The sequence below is a fragment of the Kockovaella imperatae genome, assembly GCF_002102565.1.
Source record: "Kockovaella imperatae strain NRRL Y-17943 chromosome Unknown BD324scaffold_2, whole genome shotgun sequence".
Lineage (NCBI taxonomy): Eukaryota > Fungi > Basidiomycota > Tremellomycetes > Tremellales > Cuniculitremaceae > Kockovaella > Kockovaella imperatae.
Window position 1 is genome coordinate 1,770,118 of NW_019028942.1, and position 18,834 is coordinate 1,788,951.

Below are 18,834 nucleotides of genomic sequence, written 5' to 3' on the forward strand. Positions count from 1 at the left end.
TACGCCGACAAATATGCTACATAATGTGCTTGTGCTTCTAAATTTTGAACTCTGTCCAGATGACTGGCAGCAAAACAACACAAGCGGTCCAGAACTAGCACGAGAGCGAATCAGCTTGAAAAAAAACCTGGGATTCGAGCAGTCTTTCCACTTACAGTTCGCATAGACAACCACATGAGGTTTGGCACGGCCAGGATGCCAGGTGCTGAGTTCGACTTGCCATCGGGTGCCGGAGGACCTTGCTTGAATAACAAGTAAATGGAGTAGAGTGCCACGGCGAAGAAGTGATAGAATAGAAGGAGTGGTTTGGGAGTGATAGCGGATAAAAGGCCGACCGGTCCAGCGACTTGTTCTCCGCCCAATCCGAGGTATTTGAAACAACCAGCTTGGAGGACACTGAACTCGGGGTCTACGAGACGAATGTTAGCAGTATTCCCAAAAAAGGTGACCACTCACGATCGGCGCCTCCGAAAAGGTCATACAAGGCCATGGACAAAACATTGACGACTCCGGCCAGATGTTTTCGCTCCCAGAACCAATCTCTCAATCCTCCCGCGATTGTCTCCCAATCTTCGAGACCCTCCCGTCCAGGCTTCAAATTTAACCTTCCACCTGGAGCGAGCATGTCCGAGAGAATGACAGCGTCGTTGAATGCTACTGTCATACCTCCTCCGGTAAGGGGATGACGCATATTGTAGGCGTCACCGACCATGATTGCGCCTCGCAGAGAATGGCCAGAAAGGCCTTGCATGGAGGGCGGGAGGAAAGAGTTGGGCATGGTTCGGAGTCGCTGTGTCTCCACGGCCTCTGTCACGGCAGGCTGAACATTGGTGGGTAGGTAAGGTACGTAGTTGTCGATAATGAATCGCTATTTCCCAGGCTCTCAGTCTGAGTCTCTCTATCTCTCTCTCGCCTGGAAACCCTGACTTACCTTTAATGACCCGTCCGCCGCGCTTGGCAGCTTCCCTTTCACGTCAACTAACATCCTCGTCTCCCTGGCTTCGTAGCCAATCTGATAGAGGAGGACAGGTCCACTGGGCGTCAAACAGACTGTACCTCGACGAGGGGCGGGCAGATCGATGTCCTTGACGATGGCGCCAACAAAAGTACTTCGTGTTTGAGTCGGAGGGAGTCTGGACCCTGGGATAGATCTGAACTTGGAGAAACATCCATCGGCGATGATGGTGAGAGGAGCGTAGACCTTTCGCTCGACCGTCTCCATCTCTTCCTTTATGTCTGCATTTCCAGATGATTCCGAACCCGCCTTGGGCACCTTGAACGCTGCATTGACTCCGATGACGTGGGATGAATGATCACAGTAGATGAGATCTTTCACGGTCGCTTCGAGGACGGTACAATTGGGGGCGTCGTCGATACATCTGTTCCGTAGTGACATGATCAATCGACCATGGTGGAACGATCGACCTTCTTTACGTCCAGAAGCGCTTTCGACATGCCATTGAGCCGCAGCAGAGGAAGTGTCGCCATTGAGTTGACCACCATTCGTATAACCATTGGAGTGTCTATGCCTGAGACCAGACCCAGCTTCTCCAGTCGAGAGCCCGTTGTTGACATGTCCATTCGCTCGGATCTCATCATCTCCTCCAGCTTTGCTCCCTTTCCCCGTATTTTTGTCCGTTCCCTCCAAAGTCGGATACGGACAAGCCACTTTCCTCTCGCCTCCGACCCCAGTCGTGATCGTGTATCCCTCTACTGGCGTCGCATCGATCCCTTCCAAAACATTCGCCAGACCAATTTTTGACAAGGCATTCACGCCACCAGGTTGAAGTAGCTCTCCGACAATTCGATCAGGTTCAGACAAGTCTCTTTCGAGTAGTAACACTTTCCGACCTGAATGAGATAAAGCATAAGACAATGCTGAGCCTGCTATACCAGCTCCGATGACGATGATCTCGGGTGAGAGATGGTGCAACTGGGTCAAACATGTCAATAACTCGCAGATCCAAGCGCAACGTGCTCTAGCAATGGCAGGTACACAGCGAAGGGTTCAATCACTCACGTCGTGGTGCGTAGTCCGTCGCCTGGAAGGACCTGCTGTCGATGAAGTGTCGCTGTTGTGGTCCATGATGTTGATCAAGGAATGAATGGTCGAGCAGAACGTAGATTGTAAACGTATTTGATCGTTCGACTTTTGGGGACTGCTTTGGCCGGTGGAATTTTCCCAAAAACAGCAAAAAGAATAACATCATCATTTTGGCAGCAAAAGTGGAGTAGGCGACGATCATCGGCAACAGCAGCGACGACGATGAGCAGCAACAGCAGCAGCTTGATGCATGGATTAATTCAACCACTCGGTATATGACATGCAGGGTAGTGTGCCGCTTCATTCAACCTATGAATCCTCTGGCACTTTACATTTGCCAAATTGAGCCGGTGCACCGCTCGGTTCAAACAGACTTCTGAGCGTTTGGACCGTCGTGAAGATCCCGACGCAGATTCCAAAGATCAAAAGGCCATAGTCCAGGAATCGAGCCGTACGAGTCTTGGCTACGGCTTTCAGGTGAAGCAGTGGAGGATAAATGAAGCAGAGAGGGATGCTGGCACGTCAGAGGGCGCAGAGCACGGAACCACTCACCAGGCGAAAGATCCGACCAATGAGACAAATTTGTCTAGCTCTTTACTTCCAGCCCACGAGATGAGAGAACAACAGACGACTGTACCGGCTCTGAACAGGTTCTTCTGCCACTTGACAGATGTGTTGTGTTTACCCGAACGAGAGAACAAGCCATTTTCCATGATTCGGACAGCTGGGAACAGCTGAAGAGGGATCGATAGCAAGATGGCGATAGAATCTGAGGCGTGTAAGCTGATTCGAACAGCACTGATATCGCAGCTCACATAGGCACTGGACGACTTGGACAAAGACTTGATCTTGAGGCAAGTTGACAATGACCACGGTATTGATGTCACTGCCGTATGCTGCGTATCCGAGGAACCCAAATCCAGCAAAGAGCACAGCGACAACGAACATGACACCCGAGAGAATCTTTGGGAACTTGTGAGGCTCTCTCATGGATTCGGTGATGGGGATGACACTGTGAACGATCAGGCAAGGAAGGTCCAAGGAGGACTCACAGTCCGATACCCTCGAAAGCGAAGACGGCCGTTCCGATCAGCAATGGGAAGGATTGTGAGTTGAACAGGACGACATCAGGGGCGACACCATGTTTGACCAAAGTGGAGATCTCATTTGCGCCGATGTATACCACTGAAAGATTGGGATTAGATCAAGCTGCATCGAGGGCTACCCACGTCCGATCAAGATGAACGCATCTGCAACGAGGGCAGTACCGCTGAGCTTGGTGATATTTCGGATCATTGCCAGGGGCAAAAACACGATGAGCTCGGAGAAAATGAGCCAGCGAGTAGCGACAAAGGTTTTGCAGTCGGTCACGGCGAGAATGAATGCCTGAAGGTTTTGTGCAATGAAGATGATGTACGCTGAGTGGCATGTGAGTTGGGGGTTCGTTGCATAAACTAATGGTACCGCAGCTCACCCGTTACGAAGCCGATTTGGGATATCGCGATGGAAGCCAAGATCGCCAGCCGCATACCGTTACCGTATAGCTCTCCGCCGATGTCTGCAATTGTAAGCTAGTGTCGCTCATGGGTGGGCGGAAGCTTACCTCCGAAGGAGCCCGGGACCACGATATATGTCGAGGTGAGGAGGAGGAAGGACCAGAGAGAGATAGCAGCGATACCAAGCATGACGATGGTTGAAAAGAGGATGCCTCCACTTAGAAAGCTGATGAAGGATGAGCAGTCGCCCCGCTTGATCAACTCCCGGAGCTCACGCTCTGGCCATAAACAAGATACCAGTGCCAACGAATCCCTTGAGCAGCTGACAAGGTGTCAGCGATGTTTTTCACGCTCTGATCATGAGCTCGCTCACCATGAGGACGGCTTGCGACACTGTGGCAGACCCTGTGGGCGGTCCACTTTTTGTCCTCCTGTGCCTCGACTTGCTCCTTCCCCGAAGGAGCGGTGCTCGCTCCCCAACGCTAGCATCTCGAGGGTAGTTCCCAGCCTCGGCTTCATTGACCGCTAAGGTATCTTCATCCTCGTCATCATCATCATCGTCCTCTTCGAGATCTTCTCCGGCCTACACGGAAATAAGTCAACGGCTTTCCAACAGATTCACTGGAGAAACTCACGAAATGCCCGTAGTAGAACAAGAAATCAATGACGTTCCTCATCACCGGTGGCGGCTCCAAACCTTGCTCCTGCGCTCGATTGACGACGAAATTCCGTCTAAATCCACCAGGTTCTTTTATATGCGCCAAAGTTGGATCACCAAGCGAGGTGACTCGGTCGACATCAACACCTGAAAATGAGGCTGATCTCGCCAATCGAGCACGAGCATTATCTTGCTGCCATTTGTACAGCTCATGACTGGGGAAGTGTCAGGTCTGGAACGCGCGAATTGTCTCAGCACTCACGTCACGTCACCTCCGGGAGCGTTGAAAGGGAGAGGGAAATGAGACGATTCATCCGTCGCGCCGTACCCATTACCGTTGGATCCTTCAGCATGTGCTGGACTCGGGCCTCGAGAGGCAGGTCCAGGACCAGGTCCAAGATCACTGTTTGACCCTGAGCCACCTATCTCCGGTTCGACAGGTGATTGTCTCGAGCTCCTCTCTTCGGCAGAAACCAAGTGTCGGCGTAATACTTTGGCCTTTTCCTCTTCAGTGTACTCTGATCCTTCGCCATTGGTGGCTCGAGGTGTCGATTGACCTGAGACACCAGCTAGATCCAATGCACCTGATGGGTTCGACGAGCCGCCGTTGTTCAAAAAGCTGGCCTTGGTCTGATTAGGTGAAGATGAAGCGAATTTGGTCTTGTGATTCAGACTCTCGGTCGATGGTTTGGACAATCTCCTCCCGGCCGGATCATTGGCCGATGTAGCGCGAGACTGATTGGGTATGGAACGTGGTGCGCCAGATGACAACGAGCCTCGAGGTGGGATCTGAGGAACAGGAGGAGGTGTACCGACGTTGAGGGATGCTCCGGGGTCAGCGAGGTGAGGCGAAGTACCAGTAGGTACGGGAGCAATGGGTCGAGGCGATGACATGGTAGCAGGTCACCTGGGGGATGGCGAGCCAAACGAAACACTCGGATCGTCCACAATGAGCGATACAGCCTACCTCGTAGCCTGACTAGGTATATCCTGCTCTTTCACTCGACGTTGATCTACTTGATGCCCTTCCAGGTGATCAACTCGCTTCAATTGAAGTCAGCAATAATCCGAAAGCGTGTCTCCCGAAGGTTTCGGACATCGCCGCCAGTTTTTACCGCAATTCAACCGCTCTAAGCGCACGATGCCACCAGTGTGGCAAAGTGGCAGTCAGTCAGCCAGCAAGCCAGCCAGCGGTGGCTGCAACTAAGCTGTGAATCCGGTGTGGAACTATGAGCGGGGAGAAAAGTGACCAGAGGGGATCCTTCATTCTCCATCTTCGGGAAGGCATCTAACCGTGCCTTTCCTCTGATGTCTCGCCCAAGTTGGCTGGTCAGATGAAGTCCACATGAAGGGAGGATGAGTACGCTGCAGAGGTGAACGATTCTTCCAACTTTCCAGCCAGGGCTGGGAGGGGAGGCCTAGAATCCTCGAACTCATGTCTGCAAAAGGTCTAGGCCTTTGAGCCAACCTTTGATACCGGATCTGAGGTCGGCCGGGTTACTTATCTGGGTCAAAGGATGTCAAAGACGCCTTCGAATGGAGCTTCCGAGAAAAGAACGCTCCTTTACGGAGATGGAGTGGAGGAGAAATGTAACTCCGACACGCTCGCTCTTTTGACCAGATGGACTTCCAGTCTCCATAGGGTAGGGTCAGGACAGTAGATTCCAGACTCGAGAAAGTCAAGGATATAAGTAATGATAGCCTCACTGCCCCCTTTCCCTTTCCCATCTTCCAAATTATCGGTGCATCACACTCTCGCTACAGTAGCCAAACAACCACCACCTCAAAGACACACTCACCTGACAACATGAGCTCTCAAGGTAACGACTCGAATGCTTCCAAAGCAAGTACCAAATTGATTCTCAATATCCCAGAGACCACCGCTTCTAAAGGCTCGACTGAGACTCCGGGACCTCGGTCCACATTGATGTCTCCTGGTGCGAAACCATGGGACGCGAAGTCTCAAAATCCTAGCGTCATGGACGTGGTGAGTTGGTCACTTCCACCTCCTTCCCAGAGAGCCTCTTGTCCCCCTAGACATATTGACACATCGTAGCTTGGCTCCAGCTCTGGGACCACTGAAAGCTCTCAGAAGGACTAAAGAGAGGTGTTATGGCAGATAGATTGCCGAAGGGTCAGCAGGTAAATGCGGCTCATGATACGCATGCATGATGGAGGATGGAGGTCAGACACATTTGACACGCACGAAACGTGCCTCACCAGTGTCTGGCTCCTACCATTCATGAACGAACGGTGATCGCGTGGCTTTCCAGAAAGCATATGGTGCGGCCGGCCTCATCAGCGTAAGAGGCCAAATACGTAGACTGTGGTTTCGCGTAGACGATACATTGAAAAAGCCAAGCATACAGGCTCTTCGAGGATAAGCGCCTGTCGTTGTTTACCAGTCCTTGGTGTCACTCGTGTGAATCTGATTTTTGGCGATTGGCGATCCATTGTTCTCCCTTCAAAAGTGGTGAGATCCAGCGGAGTCTCCAAGTCCGAGAGTCCGACAGACACTGTGAGATAGAGTGAGACTATAAAACACTCGGCAGAGTCATGTTTTTCCTGCCCTTCCAGACTTTCCACCTGATCGCCTCAGAATCCAATCATCTGTCGATATACTGGCCACTACCCCCCGTCAAGATCCCCTTTCAGCACTACATATCATGTCAAACACTAGTGAAGCGCCGCTCTACAAGAGCACTGTGTTCAGTACGACATCTGGTCAATGGCTAGACACGGAACAAGGTCAAACGCTGTACGCGAAGTATTATGATGGATCAGTAGACACCAATGGCCCTATCGCTTATGTGTCGAGTTCTCAGCAGTTCAAGCATTCGACCGCACCTACGCGAACGCGCACCAACTCTTCAGGATCCATCATAATCACCGAGCGGGTAGAGAAGAAGTGACCTGCAGTGATGTTACGAGGGACGGATAAGAGCTCTGTCCCGGCCGAGGATGGTCTTGGCAAGGTCTAGAGAACAATAAGCACCAATGTCCATAAGCATGGACCTTCGACCGAGCCAGGATCGTATATAGAGGTACTGCAGGTCTGGCGAGATCGATGCATTTCTTCTCCTGTAACTGTAACAAGTGACCTGACTGTGAATGATGTGCAGCCGGTTGCAGACTGTAAACTACACTATATCTGCATACTACGCATCACACGAATAAAGGCGCAAAAAATGCTGATTTGTCAACTGATTACATCGTCTCTCGCATGCTCCACTCTTAACACCAAGAGGGTCCTTCCCCCCTCCATCATCTCACAGTGGCAGACCATCTGGTCCCAGAGCAATTTTGACTTTCTTCTTCGGAGCCTTCTTAGGCGTCGGGGTCTCGCCTGACAAAGTCCAGTCCATCAGCATATCTTTGTATGGTACCCGAAACAAAGGAGGCACTACTCACCGTCCGCTTTCCTCTTCTTAGATTTTGATTTCGATCCCGCCCCATTGACTGATGCACCAGTAGCTCCTGATCCACCACCACCACCACCACCACCACCACCGCCGCCGCCGCTATTTGCCGCTGCTCCTGAACCGCCTGCTGATCCACCTTGCGTTTCATCCCCAAAGTCCTCATCTTCATTATTCGCAGGCCGTTTCTTTAGACTGAAGAAATCATCTTCGTCGTCATCCATGTTGCCTCCCAATCCATCTCCAAACTTGGACTTGGTCTTTGAAATGATCGTCGGAACGACATATCCATGAGCTTCAGCTTGTTTCCGCTTAGCAACGGATTCAGCTAGCTCCTCATCGTCCATGAATAACGAGACGATTTCAGATGGCTTGGCAACATCCGTGAGGGATTTCGTACCGACAACGATATCTTGAACGTCCTTTTTTGCTCGAGCAAGTTTGAGAATACGTTCTTCGATCGTTCCTCGGGCAATGAGACGATAGACAGTGACTTGTTTCGTTTGACCGACCCGATGTGCTCGGTCCATGGCCTGAGCGTCATTGGACGGATTCCAATCATGGTCGTCTGAGGAGCGCAATGCGTGTCAGCACAAGTGAGTCGTCCTCTGCTTCCTTCCCGACTCACAGAAAATAACGGTATCCGCAGCTGTGAGATTGATTCCAAGACCACCAGCCCGAGTACTCAAGCAAAAGATGAAATAGTCGGGGCTGCGGTATATCGCGTCAAAACAGGATCTCGTGTCCATGGGATGGCTTGAGATATTTGCAACGCAACTCACTTTGTCTGGAAATTCGTGACCATATCTCTCCTCTCACCAATCGGGCTACTTCCATCCAAGCGGAGGTACTTGTACTGCCTATAGATCAAATACTCTTCCACCAGGTCCATCATTTTTGTCATTTGGAAATACAGCAAAACACGATGACCTTGGCTCTTGAGCACGCGGAGCAAGTCGTCCAATCGAGCGAGTTTTGCAGAATCCACGATGAGTCGCTTGGGCGGCGGGATCTGAAGCGTACTCCATGGTGTCTGTGTCGAAGATCTCGGGATCAACCCATTCGCAGTGAGGGACGGAACGACCTGCTCGAGGTGCCGAGTGGACTGCTTGTCGTTTTTCTCAGAAGGTGTAGGACCGTAGAGCGCTTTGGTGATGATTGGATCGGAGAACACTAGAGCCTCGGTATCGAGATACGATCGATCTGAAATGACGGGCTTGATGAAAGTCGTAACAGCAGGCTCAATGGCGAATCGAGCTTCCCGACGGGAGAGGAAGGAATCATGCCAGCATTCGTTGGTGATATCCGTGAGGGGAGTCAAGCCAGAAACCAGCTCGGTCCGTGGAACTCGCGGAGCTACACGAGCATAGGGATGACGTGTGGATGCGGCGAACGAGGCGTCACTGTAGTCACTCATCAGGGACCGTTTTCTTTCTTTCGCCTTGCCTCCCAAGTCGTTCATGTACTCACTTTTCAAGCTCTCCTTCCTCGACAATCTCCACCTCGTCCTCTGCCCCACGTAAGAGCTTTACCAAAGGATGAGATTTTGCCCTCGTTGCCAGAGCTCCCGGAGACAGATCCAGCAATCGCAGGAACCCGAATTCCCCTTGATCCTCTTTCACGCTGGCATTGATCCAAGCAGGGTTCCAAATGTTCATCAAGGAGTTGACGTATCGCGTATCGGTGCCCGGTATAGGCTGTTCCTCATCGCAAGGTCTGTCCAATGTGCCTCGGGTCCAAATGAGTTTGGGTAACTTGACTTGGATGAGATTCTTCAGTGAATCGGGGCAATAGAGCTGATCGCCTTCCCGGGATAGTGGTCCAGAGTGCGAGAACGAGCCAAAGACATATGGGGAGACGACATCTGCTCGCTCGAACAAGTCCGGATGATTGCAGACTTTTCGGAACTGCATGACGAGGTTCATGAGGTTCTTGGCACCCGCCGAGTCGGTCAAGTTGTTAGCTTGGGCAATGAGATCGGCGATAGAAACGCGTTGACGAAGTGCCTTGTAGATGTTTCGCTGTCGCTGAGACAGATCCACGAGAAGGTCAATCTCAATCTGTGAAACGGACGTGATCAGCTCAACTTCCCGGTCAGAGCGTGGCGCCCTAAGCCCACCTTGTCACCTAGTTCCTTCTGAACATGCTTCTTGACTCGCCTCAGCATGAAAGGCTTGAGTATCATGTGCAAACGTCTCAACTGTTCCGGTTGAAGAGTTCCCGTCCCTCCCCCAGCGGCGTTCTCAATGTCTTTCGAGAACCACTCGCTGAATTCCTCATGCGAATCGAATAGGGAAGGCATGATGAAGTGAAGCAGGGCCCAGAGTTCTGTCTCGCGTGTTAGCCGAGCTTATGACACACTCTATTCAATGACGCAGCTCACCTTGCATGGAGTTTTGAATTGGAGTTCCCGTCAATAACAGTCGATTTCGACAATGTAGCGACAGTAACGATTTCCATCGAGCAGATGACGATGATTTGATGGCTTGTGCTTCGTCCAAGACCATGTATTGCCATCGAGTCGCATGGAAATATTTTTCATCTTGTACAGCCTGATCCCGGAGCGTCAGTCCTCTGAGATCGAGATGAGCTCGGATCACAACTCACGAGTTGATAACTCGTCACGAGGATGTGGAAAGGACTCTCCTCGGTGAAAGTCATATTCTTTCGACTCCAAATCTTTCGCAGCGTCTCTCGGTCCTTCGGAGATCCCCAGTATGGCAATGCCTTGAGGCGGGGTACGAAACGCGCTAGCTCTTGTTGCCAATTATGCAGTGTGGACGCAGGCGCAATGACGAGGAAAGGGCCCCAAAGGTTGTGATGTTCGGCGAGGTAGGCGAGCAGAGATATAGATTGGATGGTCTGGTCGTCATCAGCACAGAGTCGTCATGGAGCAGTGCAAGTCGATGACCGCCGTGTCCCACCTTGCCGAGACCCATTTCGTCCGCCAATATCCCATTGATACCCTGTTCATACAAATTCCCTAACCACGTCAATCCCTTCAACTGATACTCTTTCAATTGAGCCATCAGCATCTTGGGCTGAGTGATCGTTACGCTGTCTTCTGCCAGCGTAGGATTTTGGAAGTTGAGCTCATCCCCGTCCACTGAATGTCGAGTCAGCTGATTCACCCTTCAAGATCGAATCAAGACTCACAGTCCAAAGCCGGCTGTGCTCCACCTCGCGCGTCGTCAAAGGCTTTGGCTTTCTCCCTAGCAGCTTGGACGGCGGCGTGGGCGCCTCGGGCGGCGTGCTGACGGATCGTTTCGTCGTCATCTGCGGTAGAGATATAAGCATCACTCGATTCTCCCCTCCCCGGCATCGTTCATGCTCTGCCGCATCCATTTCTGCTGGCTGGCCGCGCAGTCACACGACTCGCGTCTCGGTCCACTCACCCTCATCATAATCGATATCGGCCAGAGGCTTGCCATCCGCATCCAAGCCGATCTCCCCTCGAGCCAACAATTCATCCCTTTCCACATTCCGCTCGACATCTCCGTCCCGTAACGGTGTGACTTCACCATCCACGCCTTCCGCTTCGGCGGTCTTGATCTTCTTACCGATAAAGTGAGAGTAGAGTTCTGTCTGAGTTAACAAAAAGTTGAGTTTACGTGATTGCCGTTTGGCTTCTCGTGCTTCTTCCTCAGCTTTGGCTCGATCGAGAGCTTCTTTTTCAGCCTTTTTACGTGCTGCCAGTTCATCTTTCTCATTCTTTCGCCAGTAGAGGAGCATCTGGGGCGGAGAAAGCGTCAGCAAGGTACACGCCGGATGAAAGGTGCTGTTCACCTCTTTGACGACTCGTCGCGATTTGGAGATCGTGTCCTTGTTGATCCTCGCGGCGGACTTGTACGTCGGTTTCATGGCTCGTTGGTAGAAGGCATTCCGCATGCAGGCTTGCGCCGTTCGAGAGCAATCTTGCTTGACGTTCGTATCATGGGCTTGATAGACTCGGTACATCTAACAGATGGCGAACGAAGCGCGTGAGAGCAAGGCACAACGAGTCGCAGAGAGACCGGCACCGCAGATGGTGGAGGACAACAGCCGAGCAAGAGGGAGAGAAGGGAGCACACTCATCAGCAGCACTCATCTACACCCAACCAACCGGAACCCACCTTTGGCACATCTCTCACGATGATCTGCCACACTTGCTTCTGCAACTCTTCCACAGCGGCCAATCTAGCCCTAGCTTCAGCTTCGCTGACACCTCTTGGATCTTGATGATTTTTCGGTTCTTCTGGTGCTGCCAGCTGTATGGGTGGTGTCGCAGCACCACCGACGACACCGCCACCACTTCCTGAACCAGTGGCTAGACCGAACAACTCATCCTCCGCTTCTATTCTCCTTAGATCCGATTGAGATGCTCTAGCCCTTGGTCGAGGTCGTGATCCTCCTCCACCTGCTCCACCTGTCGGCCTCTTACTTGGTCTGCGATCATCCGCGATACTGAGAATATCCTCGTCAAGATCTCGTCGAGCTTCGTCATAATATCCGTATCCTCCTGCACCGGGTTCGTCGTCGGAGTATTCCCCTAGGGCACGGTACCTCGCCTCGCGTTCCTCTTCATCTTCCCCGCCTACTCCTCCCCCTGCTCCTCCTCCTCCTCCTCCCCCACCACCGCGCCTTCTCTTACTCTTCGATTTCGATTTACGTGGCCCTCCAAGCAAAGCTGCGATCTCCGCATCGGCCTCTCCGCCACCTCCTTCTATATCTTCCCCTCCACCCATAGTACTTCCATATTCACTTTCTCCATCACCTCGAAGACTTGATCCTGGACCACCACCTCCAGCACCTCCACCTCCTCCCCGTTTGGCTTCCATCATCTCGGCGTACTCTTCCGTCAATGTTTCACCCGCCCGAAGCTTTTTCCAACCTTTTGCAGGACCAGGCTTTCGGCGCAGCGTTCCATCCTTCTTTACTGGCGCAGAGTTTCCCTGTCGTTGAATCTGCCGTTCCCAAATCTCGTCCTGGACAGCCTTGACGTCTTGTTCTGTCAATCCTACCAGGTCGTTCGATTCAACTTTGGCGATGAGTTGAGCGCGAGTAAGTCCACACGGATGGACGATCGTATCGGGTCCTACGGGCTCTGCGTCTTCCAGGTCGATCACTTCGGAGGGAGGTAAACTGCTGCCTCGCGTGTCAGCGAGACCGAGAAGTTCATCTTCGACGGCCGCAGTCTCCTTCTTGACGGGTCGACGACGAGGTGGGCGACGTTTGGTCTTTGTCTCGTTGTCTCCGTTAGTGGACATATCTGGGCGGCCAGGAGAGCGGCTCCGAATCTGGTAGAAAGTGTCAGTAGGCTTCTCGAGAATCAAGCATTCGGAGATGGGAGCAGGTGGCTAGGTCAACTCACGTGCAGGCCCCACTCCTTCTGAATCATGATAGCTTCTTCCACCTCTGCCTCTCTCTTCGCCTGATAATGAGCGAGTACGTCCTCCCAAATGTCCTCGGACCCCTGAAGCAATAGAGAAGGCATCATGCGTCGTACAGATTGATGATTGAAAGCGATCGGCGTCGATGTTACAATGCCGGACCCTCCTGCTGTTGTTGCTGCTGCTGTTGTTCCTCCTCCTCCTCCTCCTCCTCCTCCTTCTTTGACCGGTGCACCATAGATCAGAGCTGCTCCTCCTGCTGACGAAGTGGTCGAAGGGTGCCTATCCATCCCATTGGAGGAATAATAAGACGGTTCGAGAGGTACAGAGGAATGAACCTTCGTCGGACTGACAAGTCGATTTCTGGGTGATTCCACGCGTTCGACGATTCTCTCCCTTCGTCTGCTGATAGGTTCTCTAGACGCCGCACCGTAGGGGTCCAACCGATAAGAATCAGCTCCATAGAGTGGTCTCTCAGATCCTCTGGAGCTCGGACCGGGATGATCGTCGTACAGCGATCGAATGGAATAGTCATCCTTGTATGTCTCGTATCGGCTTGAACGGGATCGTTCGCCTGTACTCCTGTCTATCAAATCAGCTCCAGAGATGGGAGACACGTAAGGCGCGGTATGATAGTTGTATCCAGGGTGTGTGGGACTTGCTCGAGAGTGGTTTGAATGACCAGAATGGATCGAATGGGTGGAATGATGAGAATGATGGGAGTGTCCAGATCGACCCGATAGAGGAGGTTGAGAAGGTCGAGGGGAGAGTCGAGGGGTACTTCCTCCTGGGCCTCCGCCTCCACCACCAGCCGCTGCTGCTGCTGCTGCTGCTGCTGCTGTTGCACCGGCTGCATGATCTGAATCCGCAGACGGATGCCTCGTTGACCGGTTCGGCGGTGGTGGAGAGACATATCTATCCAAAGTCGTTGCGGAGCCTAACATTCGATCGAACGAAGTGGATTGTGACATGGAGGGAGGGTATGGTAGAGGAACGTTTGATCGAGTCGCGGCCGGAGGTGAATTGACGAGGGCGGATAATGACATACGGGACGGTGTAGGTGTGGGTCCAGGTCCTGGTCCGGATCCGCTGAGTCCTTTGTCCATGCTCATTATCGTGCCATTGGAAGTGGACGTACTGAGGGAGATAGATGTGTGAGGATGAGCATGAGGATGAGCCAGAGGATGGTGATGCTTCGTGGTGGTGGTGGTGCTGGAAGAAGAGGAGGTAGGGTGGTGGGATGGTGAAGCAGGTCGTCCGGGTGTAGTTTGGGACATGGTGGTGGAGGGCTTAGCGAATCAGGATAATTGAGCCGTTCCTTCGATGATCACCAGAAAGTGTGAAAGAGACAGACCAGAGAAGATGATAACCAGAAGGAGGGGTGGTTCGTCTCGCAACGTGAATGGGAAGTCGTTCAGACGGCGAGCTTTGAAGGTGATGGTCGAAGTCTAGACCTAAAAAAAAAGTTCAGCTTGTGTTCACGCTCTGCATCCTTCATGGGAGGTCATAACGAGCATTATTAGCAGCATCATGCAGCGGGCAAGCGTGTGTCCAAAGAAACCAAAGTGACTGACTCTGTGACCGTTGCGATGGGTGGGGGTGTGCGAGACACGACTTACTGTATCTTTCTTAGCCTCTGATCCTATTGGATCGTTTCATATCGACCGCGGAGACATGGAATGGCGGCGACGACGACGACGACGGCGGAGAGGTGTATCACGCAGTCCAGCGGCAGTTGAGAGAGAGAGAGAGAGCAAACTACTGGTGATTGAGTGGGATGATATGATATGGATGGACGAGTGCATGAATGGGATGGATGACTCTTTGATTTAAATTACTCCCTCACTCCCTCATCCACCCACACCCCTGACATGCCAATCGATTGATCCCGTCGGAGGACTCAGAGGGCGTGCTGAGATTGTTATGGACCATCACTCATACAGCGTATGGATTGACCACGCAGGGAGTATCTATACACATGCATCGGCATCACCGTATGACATTCTCGCCCCCTTTGCTTCCCTGATGCATTCGATGACTGAATCGCTGCTGCAACCGGACCTATGGGTTGATCTTGCTTGCTTGCCGCTGCTGCTGCTGCCTGCCTGCCTGCGTCTTGCGTCTCTCTTCTCTCTTCTTCTCTCACCTCCACTTCGCGTGGCTATTGATATCAGCATGGAGGGCAGAATAAAATGACACGTCAGAGCTATAGCGGTACATTTTTGGGGTGGGGCAGAGATCTCGAGGCATAATGTGTATATATACGAAAAACGAAGACACGGGTGAGATGGAGAGATGGAGCGGGTCTAGGGGTGTGTAACGTAGAGCGTGGCGAGCGAACAACTTGACAGAGACCAAACCATCACTGTCCGCTGTCTGCCTTGCCCACACCTAAAAACCCTCAGAGAGATTTGATGTATAAAAAATGTCCATGTGTGATTGTGCAGTGTCGGTCCTCCTACTCTGTCCATCCTCTCTCGCTCTCCCTCTCTGACTTGGTCTGCCTCCGCCCTTGTCCATCACGAAAACAGGAGGTTCCACCGTGAGTCCCTCTCCACAACAACGGTAACAATCTAGCAAGTGTCGATGAGAGAGTTTTTCTAAGCGAACAGTAAGTGGTCAGCAGTCGTGTCTGTAGGAATCCCGAGCGAGGGGCGTGCACTGTAGGAATCCCGAGCGAGAGGGTCGGGTCGGGTGCACGCCCCTCGCTCAGCTTCGCTCGTCAACACTCACCGGCACACCGTATCCCGCTTGACTCCAGATAGTCAAGTTAGGATCCGTGTACGCATTCATATGCGCATTGATGTAATTCTGGGTGGGATAGTTGGCAGGATCACATCCAATCTCGCCATCAGACGTTTGATACACTCGCACATAGTCGATCAGGAAATGAGCCGGCCAAGTGAGATCATCAAAGTTGACAGTTTGGAAATTGTTAGACATTCCAAAGTTGATGACCTATGGACGGCGCAGGGCGTCAGCGAAGTAGGTGGATTTGTGGCTAGCAACAAGCGAGCAAAACAAGCGAACGAGCGCAGGTGTGCCACACGTCCTCCTTCTTCCGAGCAGTCAAAACGCCCAACGAAGCACTTGCCCCGCTCGCTCGCTGGCTCGCCAGCTGGCTCGTAATAAACTCACCATAGCCATCGGTTCCTCTGAAATCAATCGCTGCCCAATGCCCATATTCGACCTCGGTCCGACCGCCGCAGCGTTCATGGTCCAACTCTTTTGACCGTCCGCGACCCAAGTAATGTATCCGTCGTTTCGGTTATTCGAGTCGGCATAGTATTCAAAGCCTGCGACGCACCGGCGTCAGCAAGTGCGCGAGCAAGCAATCAGACAAAGGCACGGCGCGGCGCGGGAGCAGTCGAATTAGGACGATTGGGAGGATGATGCCGTTCGAGGCCAGAATAAAATGCCAAGCTCTCGAACCTCGCTGTATGCCCGAAGCTCGCTCAGACTCACCAAAGATCGAGAAGCCTCCCGTTGTCAATTGATAATCATCCCGACTGATATAAGTCAAACTCGAAACAGCTTCTTGGTACACTCCTCCCTTGTACGAGTTCCATTTCGTGATATCCAAATCGTACTGGTCAATCTCCGGAGTCGAATTTCCATATTGGTAATACGCGTCGAAAGGAGCTACTTGAGCAGATTGAGAGGCTTGACCTCTTCCACCGCTGTAGGACAAATCTGTTTGACCCTGAGGTGGTACGCATACGTCAGTCCTTGCTCGGTGCGTATGTGTCTCAAAGCCTGTATTCACCTCGATGATATCGATTTCAGGAACACCTCGTCCGACATTGGTAGAAGGACCTGGGTGATCTTCTCCAGCACACGTACAAGCAGAAGTACGTTGACCAGGCAGGCTGATACCGATTCAGCAAAAGCCCTTTCAAAGGCTTCTTTCTGTCCACTCACTAGGAAATGATGCCTCCCGTGTTGCCCGAAGTCAATGCCAAAGCTGGTCCTTCACCATCCGGCTCTGTTTGGTTCTTCAACGTCCCAATATCACACGAATCATAAGTGTATGGCCACATGCCGTCCGTTGTCGCTCCGTAACCTGGTCTTCCGAGATTTCCCATCATCCAAACACCTGGCCAGAATCCACCGACGGCAGGTGTACCAGGGAGTGAGAGTCGGACTTCAATGTAGACGGATCCACTGAAACACATCTTGTTCCAAGACTGAAGCATTCCAGACTTGAAGTTGAGATCGTGAATAGGCTCCTGTGTCATGGTGATGACCAGAGAACCGTTCGCAGTGGTAATAGCCGAGGGGTCGTACCACTCAAAATCACTGCCCGTCGCGTCAGTTGCGGATGACAGATCGATCAATACCCGCGTCCACTCACCCTGTGGGCCAATAGTGAAGATCGACAGCGGTCCAGTACGGGTCGTCGCCATCGAAAAAGGTTCTTCCGTCCTTGTTGAACTCGTCTGAGAAGACCAGATCATACGTCTTTCCATCGTATCCCTGGTACGTCATCGCAGACTGTGGCGTATCCTCGTCGATCACGGTCGCAAAGTTGGTGATCAACGGAACCTGACCCGAGGCATTGATACCTCCCAGGTTGAAGCCTCCATTGTTACTGAGTGGGTGAGAAGTGTAGAATGTGATGATGGGGTATCCAGCGAACAAGGTGACGATTCCGACGAGGAGAAGGGAGAGACATCCAATGTTGACGACTCCGCGAGAAGTGAAGACTGTTCCAGCGCGATCGTTCTGGAACGGGTGTCAGCAATGGTGCCCCAACGTACGAGGGAGACATGACAACGAAGCAAGTGCGGCGGTGATGATGATGAGAAGAAAGAAGTGATGGGGTGTCGGCGAATGAATGACTCTCCCGCCACCTCGGGCTGACGCCCTCGTTCAGTCAGCCTCGTGGCTTACCTTTCTATCCCTCTTTGGATCAGGATTATGCAGGTAATCATCCGCCTCAGGATTCGAATCTATCCCCGAAGTCCAAGGGGCACCGCCATCATGTCCCGGTGGTGGTCTATCCGAGACGGATTGAGCTGGTGATCCGAGCAGAGCGGCGTTCGGTCCAACGGGCGCCGAGGACGCAGTAGGACCGTAGCGACGAGCGGCGGAGAGCTAGAGGATGTTAGCGAGAGCGATGCGAATCTTGTAGAGCACGAGACAACGACACATGAGGCCAGGAGACGTGCCAAGCGATGGATAGAGAAGGGAACGCAGACCTCGACATGGTATGATGCAGAGCAAGAAACGAATCAATCCCCACCTCGTGTGATAACCTGCTGGGTCCAGCTGGATGTCTCGGCGGTTTGTGCGCAGCCTCGGCGGCGATAAGAGTGGTAGAAGGGGGCATAGAAAGGGACCAGGAGCGATGCCAAGGAGTGATAGAGTGATGGATGGATGGATGGATGGATGGATGGATGAATGACAAGCAAGCCAAGAGAGAGACGAGATCAAGAGCGAGCAAGAGAGAGAGAGAGAACAGCTATCCCAAAGGGTTCAATCGCAAACAACAATTGAACGCTCTCCTTTTCCCTCGCGTCGAAAATCAAAAACATAATCAGGAAAATCGCCAGTCAAGCCATGATGAATGGTAGATAATGAGAGGAAGAGCAATGACAGAGCACAGACAGGCTCAGCCCCAAGAGAAGCGTATGCGATGACCTCTCTCCCCCAGCTGATACGCTTGACGCTTATAATAGATCTCGTCCCTCACACTCACATTTCGATCACTTCCCAACAGTGCACTCTGACTTTCACCTCTTCCTGGCATGCCCACACTGGACGCTCGTGAGCCCGCGCCATATCGATTGTTGGGCGTAGGCATATTGGAGATGGAGTTGAATCGAGAGGGAGAGCCTGGTGTCGA

General features: G+C 52.4%; 6 protein-coding genes across 6 annotated transcripts; 1 reads left to right on the forward strand and 5 right to left on the reverse strand.

The window, feature by feature from the left end:
- Position 1: 1 nt before the first annotated feature.
- Positions 2-2,127, reverse strand: BD324DRAFT_617136 (squalene epoxidase-domain-containing protein). The gene is made up of 5 exons (XM_022014886.1): positions 2,021-2,127; positions 932-1,933; positions 457-868; positions 156-409; positions 2-94 (listed from the first exon to the last, which is right to left on the reverse strand). Exons 1-5 carry the CDS (start codon positions 2,084-2,086, stop codon positions 38-40), a joined length of 1,791 nt encoding a protein of 596 aa, XP_021874059.1. The 5' UTR covers positions 2,087-2,127; the 3' UTR covers positions 2-37.
- A 153-nt stretch (positions 2,128-2,280) lies between these two features.
- Positions 2,281-5,251, reverse strand: BD324DRAFT_617139 (transmembrane amino acid transporter protein-domain-containing protein). The gene is made up of 11 exons (XM_022014887.1): positions 4,461-5,251; positions 4,176-4,413; positions 3,914-4,123; positions 3,816-3,862; positions 3,648-3,766; positions 3,519-3,602; positions 3,274-3,462; positions 3,097-3,229; positions 2,860-3,056; positions 2,597-2,813; positions 2,281-2,558 (listed from the first exon to the last, which is right to left on the reverse strand). The coding sequence occupies exons 1-11, from the start codon at positions 5,090-5,092 to the stop codon at positions 2,354-2,356; spliced, it is 2,271 nt and encodes a 756-aa protein (XP_021874060.1). The 5' UTR covers positions 5,093-5,251; the 3' UTR covers positions 2,281-2,353.
- BD324DRAFT_617143 (hypothetical protein) lies at positions 5,252-6,184 on the reverse strand (the record flags this gene model as incomplete). Its single annotated transcript, XM_022014888.1, has 2 exons — positions 6,073-6,184; positions 5,252-6,018 (listed from the first exon to the last, which is right to left on the reverse strand). A coding segment is annotated over exon 2 (227 nt), but the record flags the coding sequence as incomplete, so codon positions are not given.
- Positions 6,185-6,604: 420 nt separating this feature from the next.
- Positions 6,605-7,267, forward strand: BD324DRAFT_617144 (hypothetical protein). Its single transcript, XM_022014889.1, has one exon. The coding sequence runs from the start codon at positions 6,865-6,867 to the stop codon at positions 7,108-7,110; it is 246 nt and encodes an 81-aa protein (XP_021874062.1). The 5' UTR covers positions 6,605-6,864; the 3' UTR covers positions 7,111-7,267.
- On the reverse strand, positions 7,253-13,093 carry BD324DRAFT_597966 (SNF2 family N-terminal domain-domain-containing protein; the record flags this gene model as incomplete). The annotated part of the gene is made up of 15 exons (XM_022013886.1): positions 7,253-7,544; positions 7,610-8,185; positions 8,246-8,328; positions 8,400-9,020; positions 9,088-9,677; positions 9,737-9,945; positions 10,001-10,169; positions 10,225-10,479; positions 10,542-10,723; positions 10,774-10,893; positions 11,013-11,349; positions 11,404-11,574; positions 11,730-12,378; positions 12,448-12,885; positions 12,981-13,093. 15 exons carry the CDS (start codon positions 13,091-13,093, stop codon positions 7,468-7,470), a joined length of 4,590 nt encoding a protein of 1,529 aa, XP_021874063.1. The 3' UTR covers positions 7,253-7,467.
- Positions 13,094-15,370: 2,277 nt separating this feature from the next.
- On the reverse strand, positions 15,371-18,459 carry BD324DRAFT_271651 (putative beta-glucan synthesis-associated protein SKN1). Its single transcript, XM_022012342.1, has 10 exons — positions 18,232-18,459; positions 17,880-18,083; positions 17,626-17,711; positions 17,341-17,577; positions 16,908-17,285; positions 16,753-16,855; positions 16,452-16,689; positions 16,125-16,282; positions 15,720-15,944; positions 15,371-15,586 (listed from the first exon to the last, which is right to left on the reverse strand). The coding sequence occupies exons 1-10, from the start codon at positions 18,316-18,318 to the stop codon at positions 15,560-15,562; spliced, it is 1,743 nt and encodes a 580-aa protein (XP_021874064.1). The 5' UTR covers positions 18,319-18,459; the 3' UTR covers positions 15,371-15,559.
- Between the last annotated feature and the right edge of the window lie 375 nt (positions 18,460-18,834).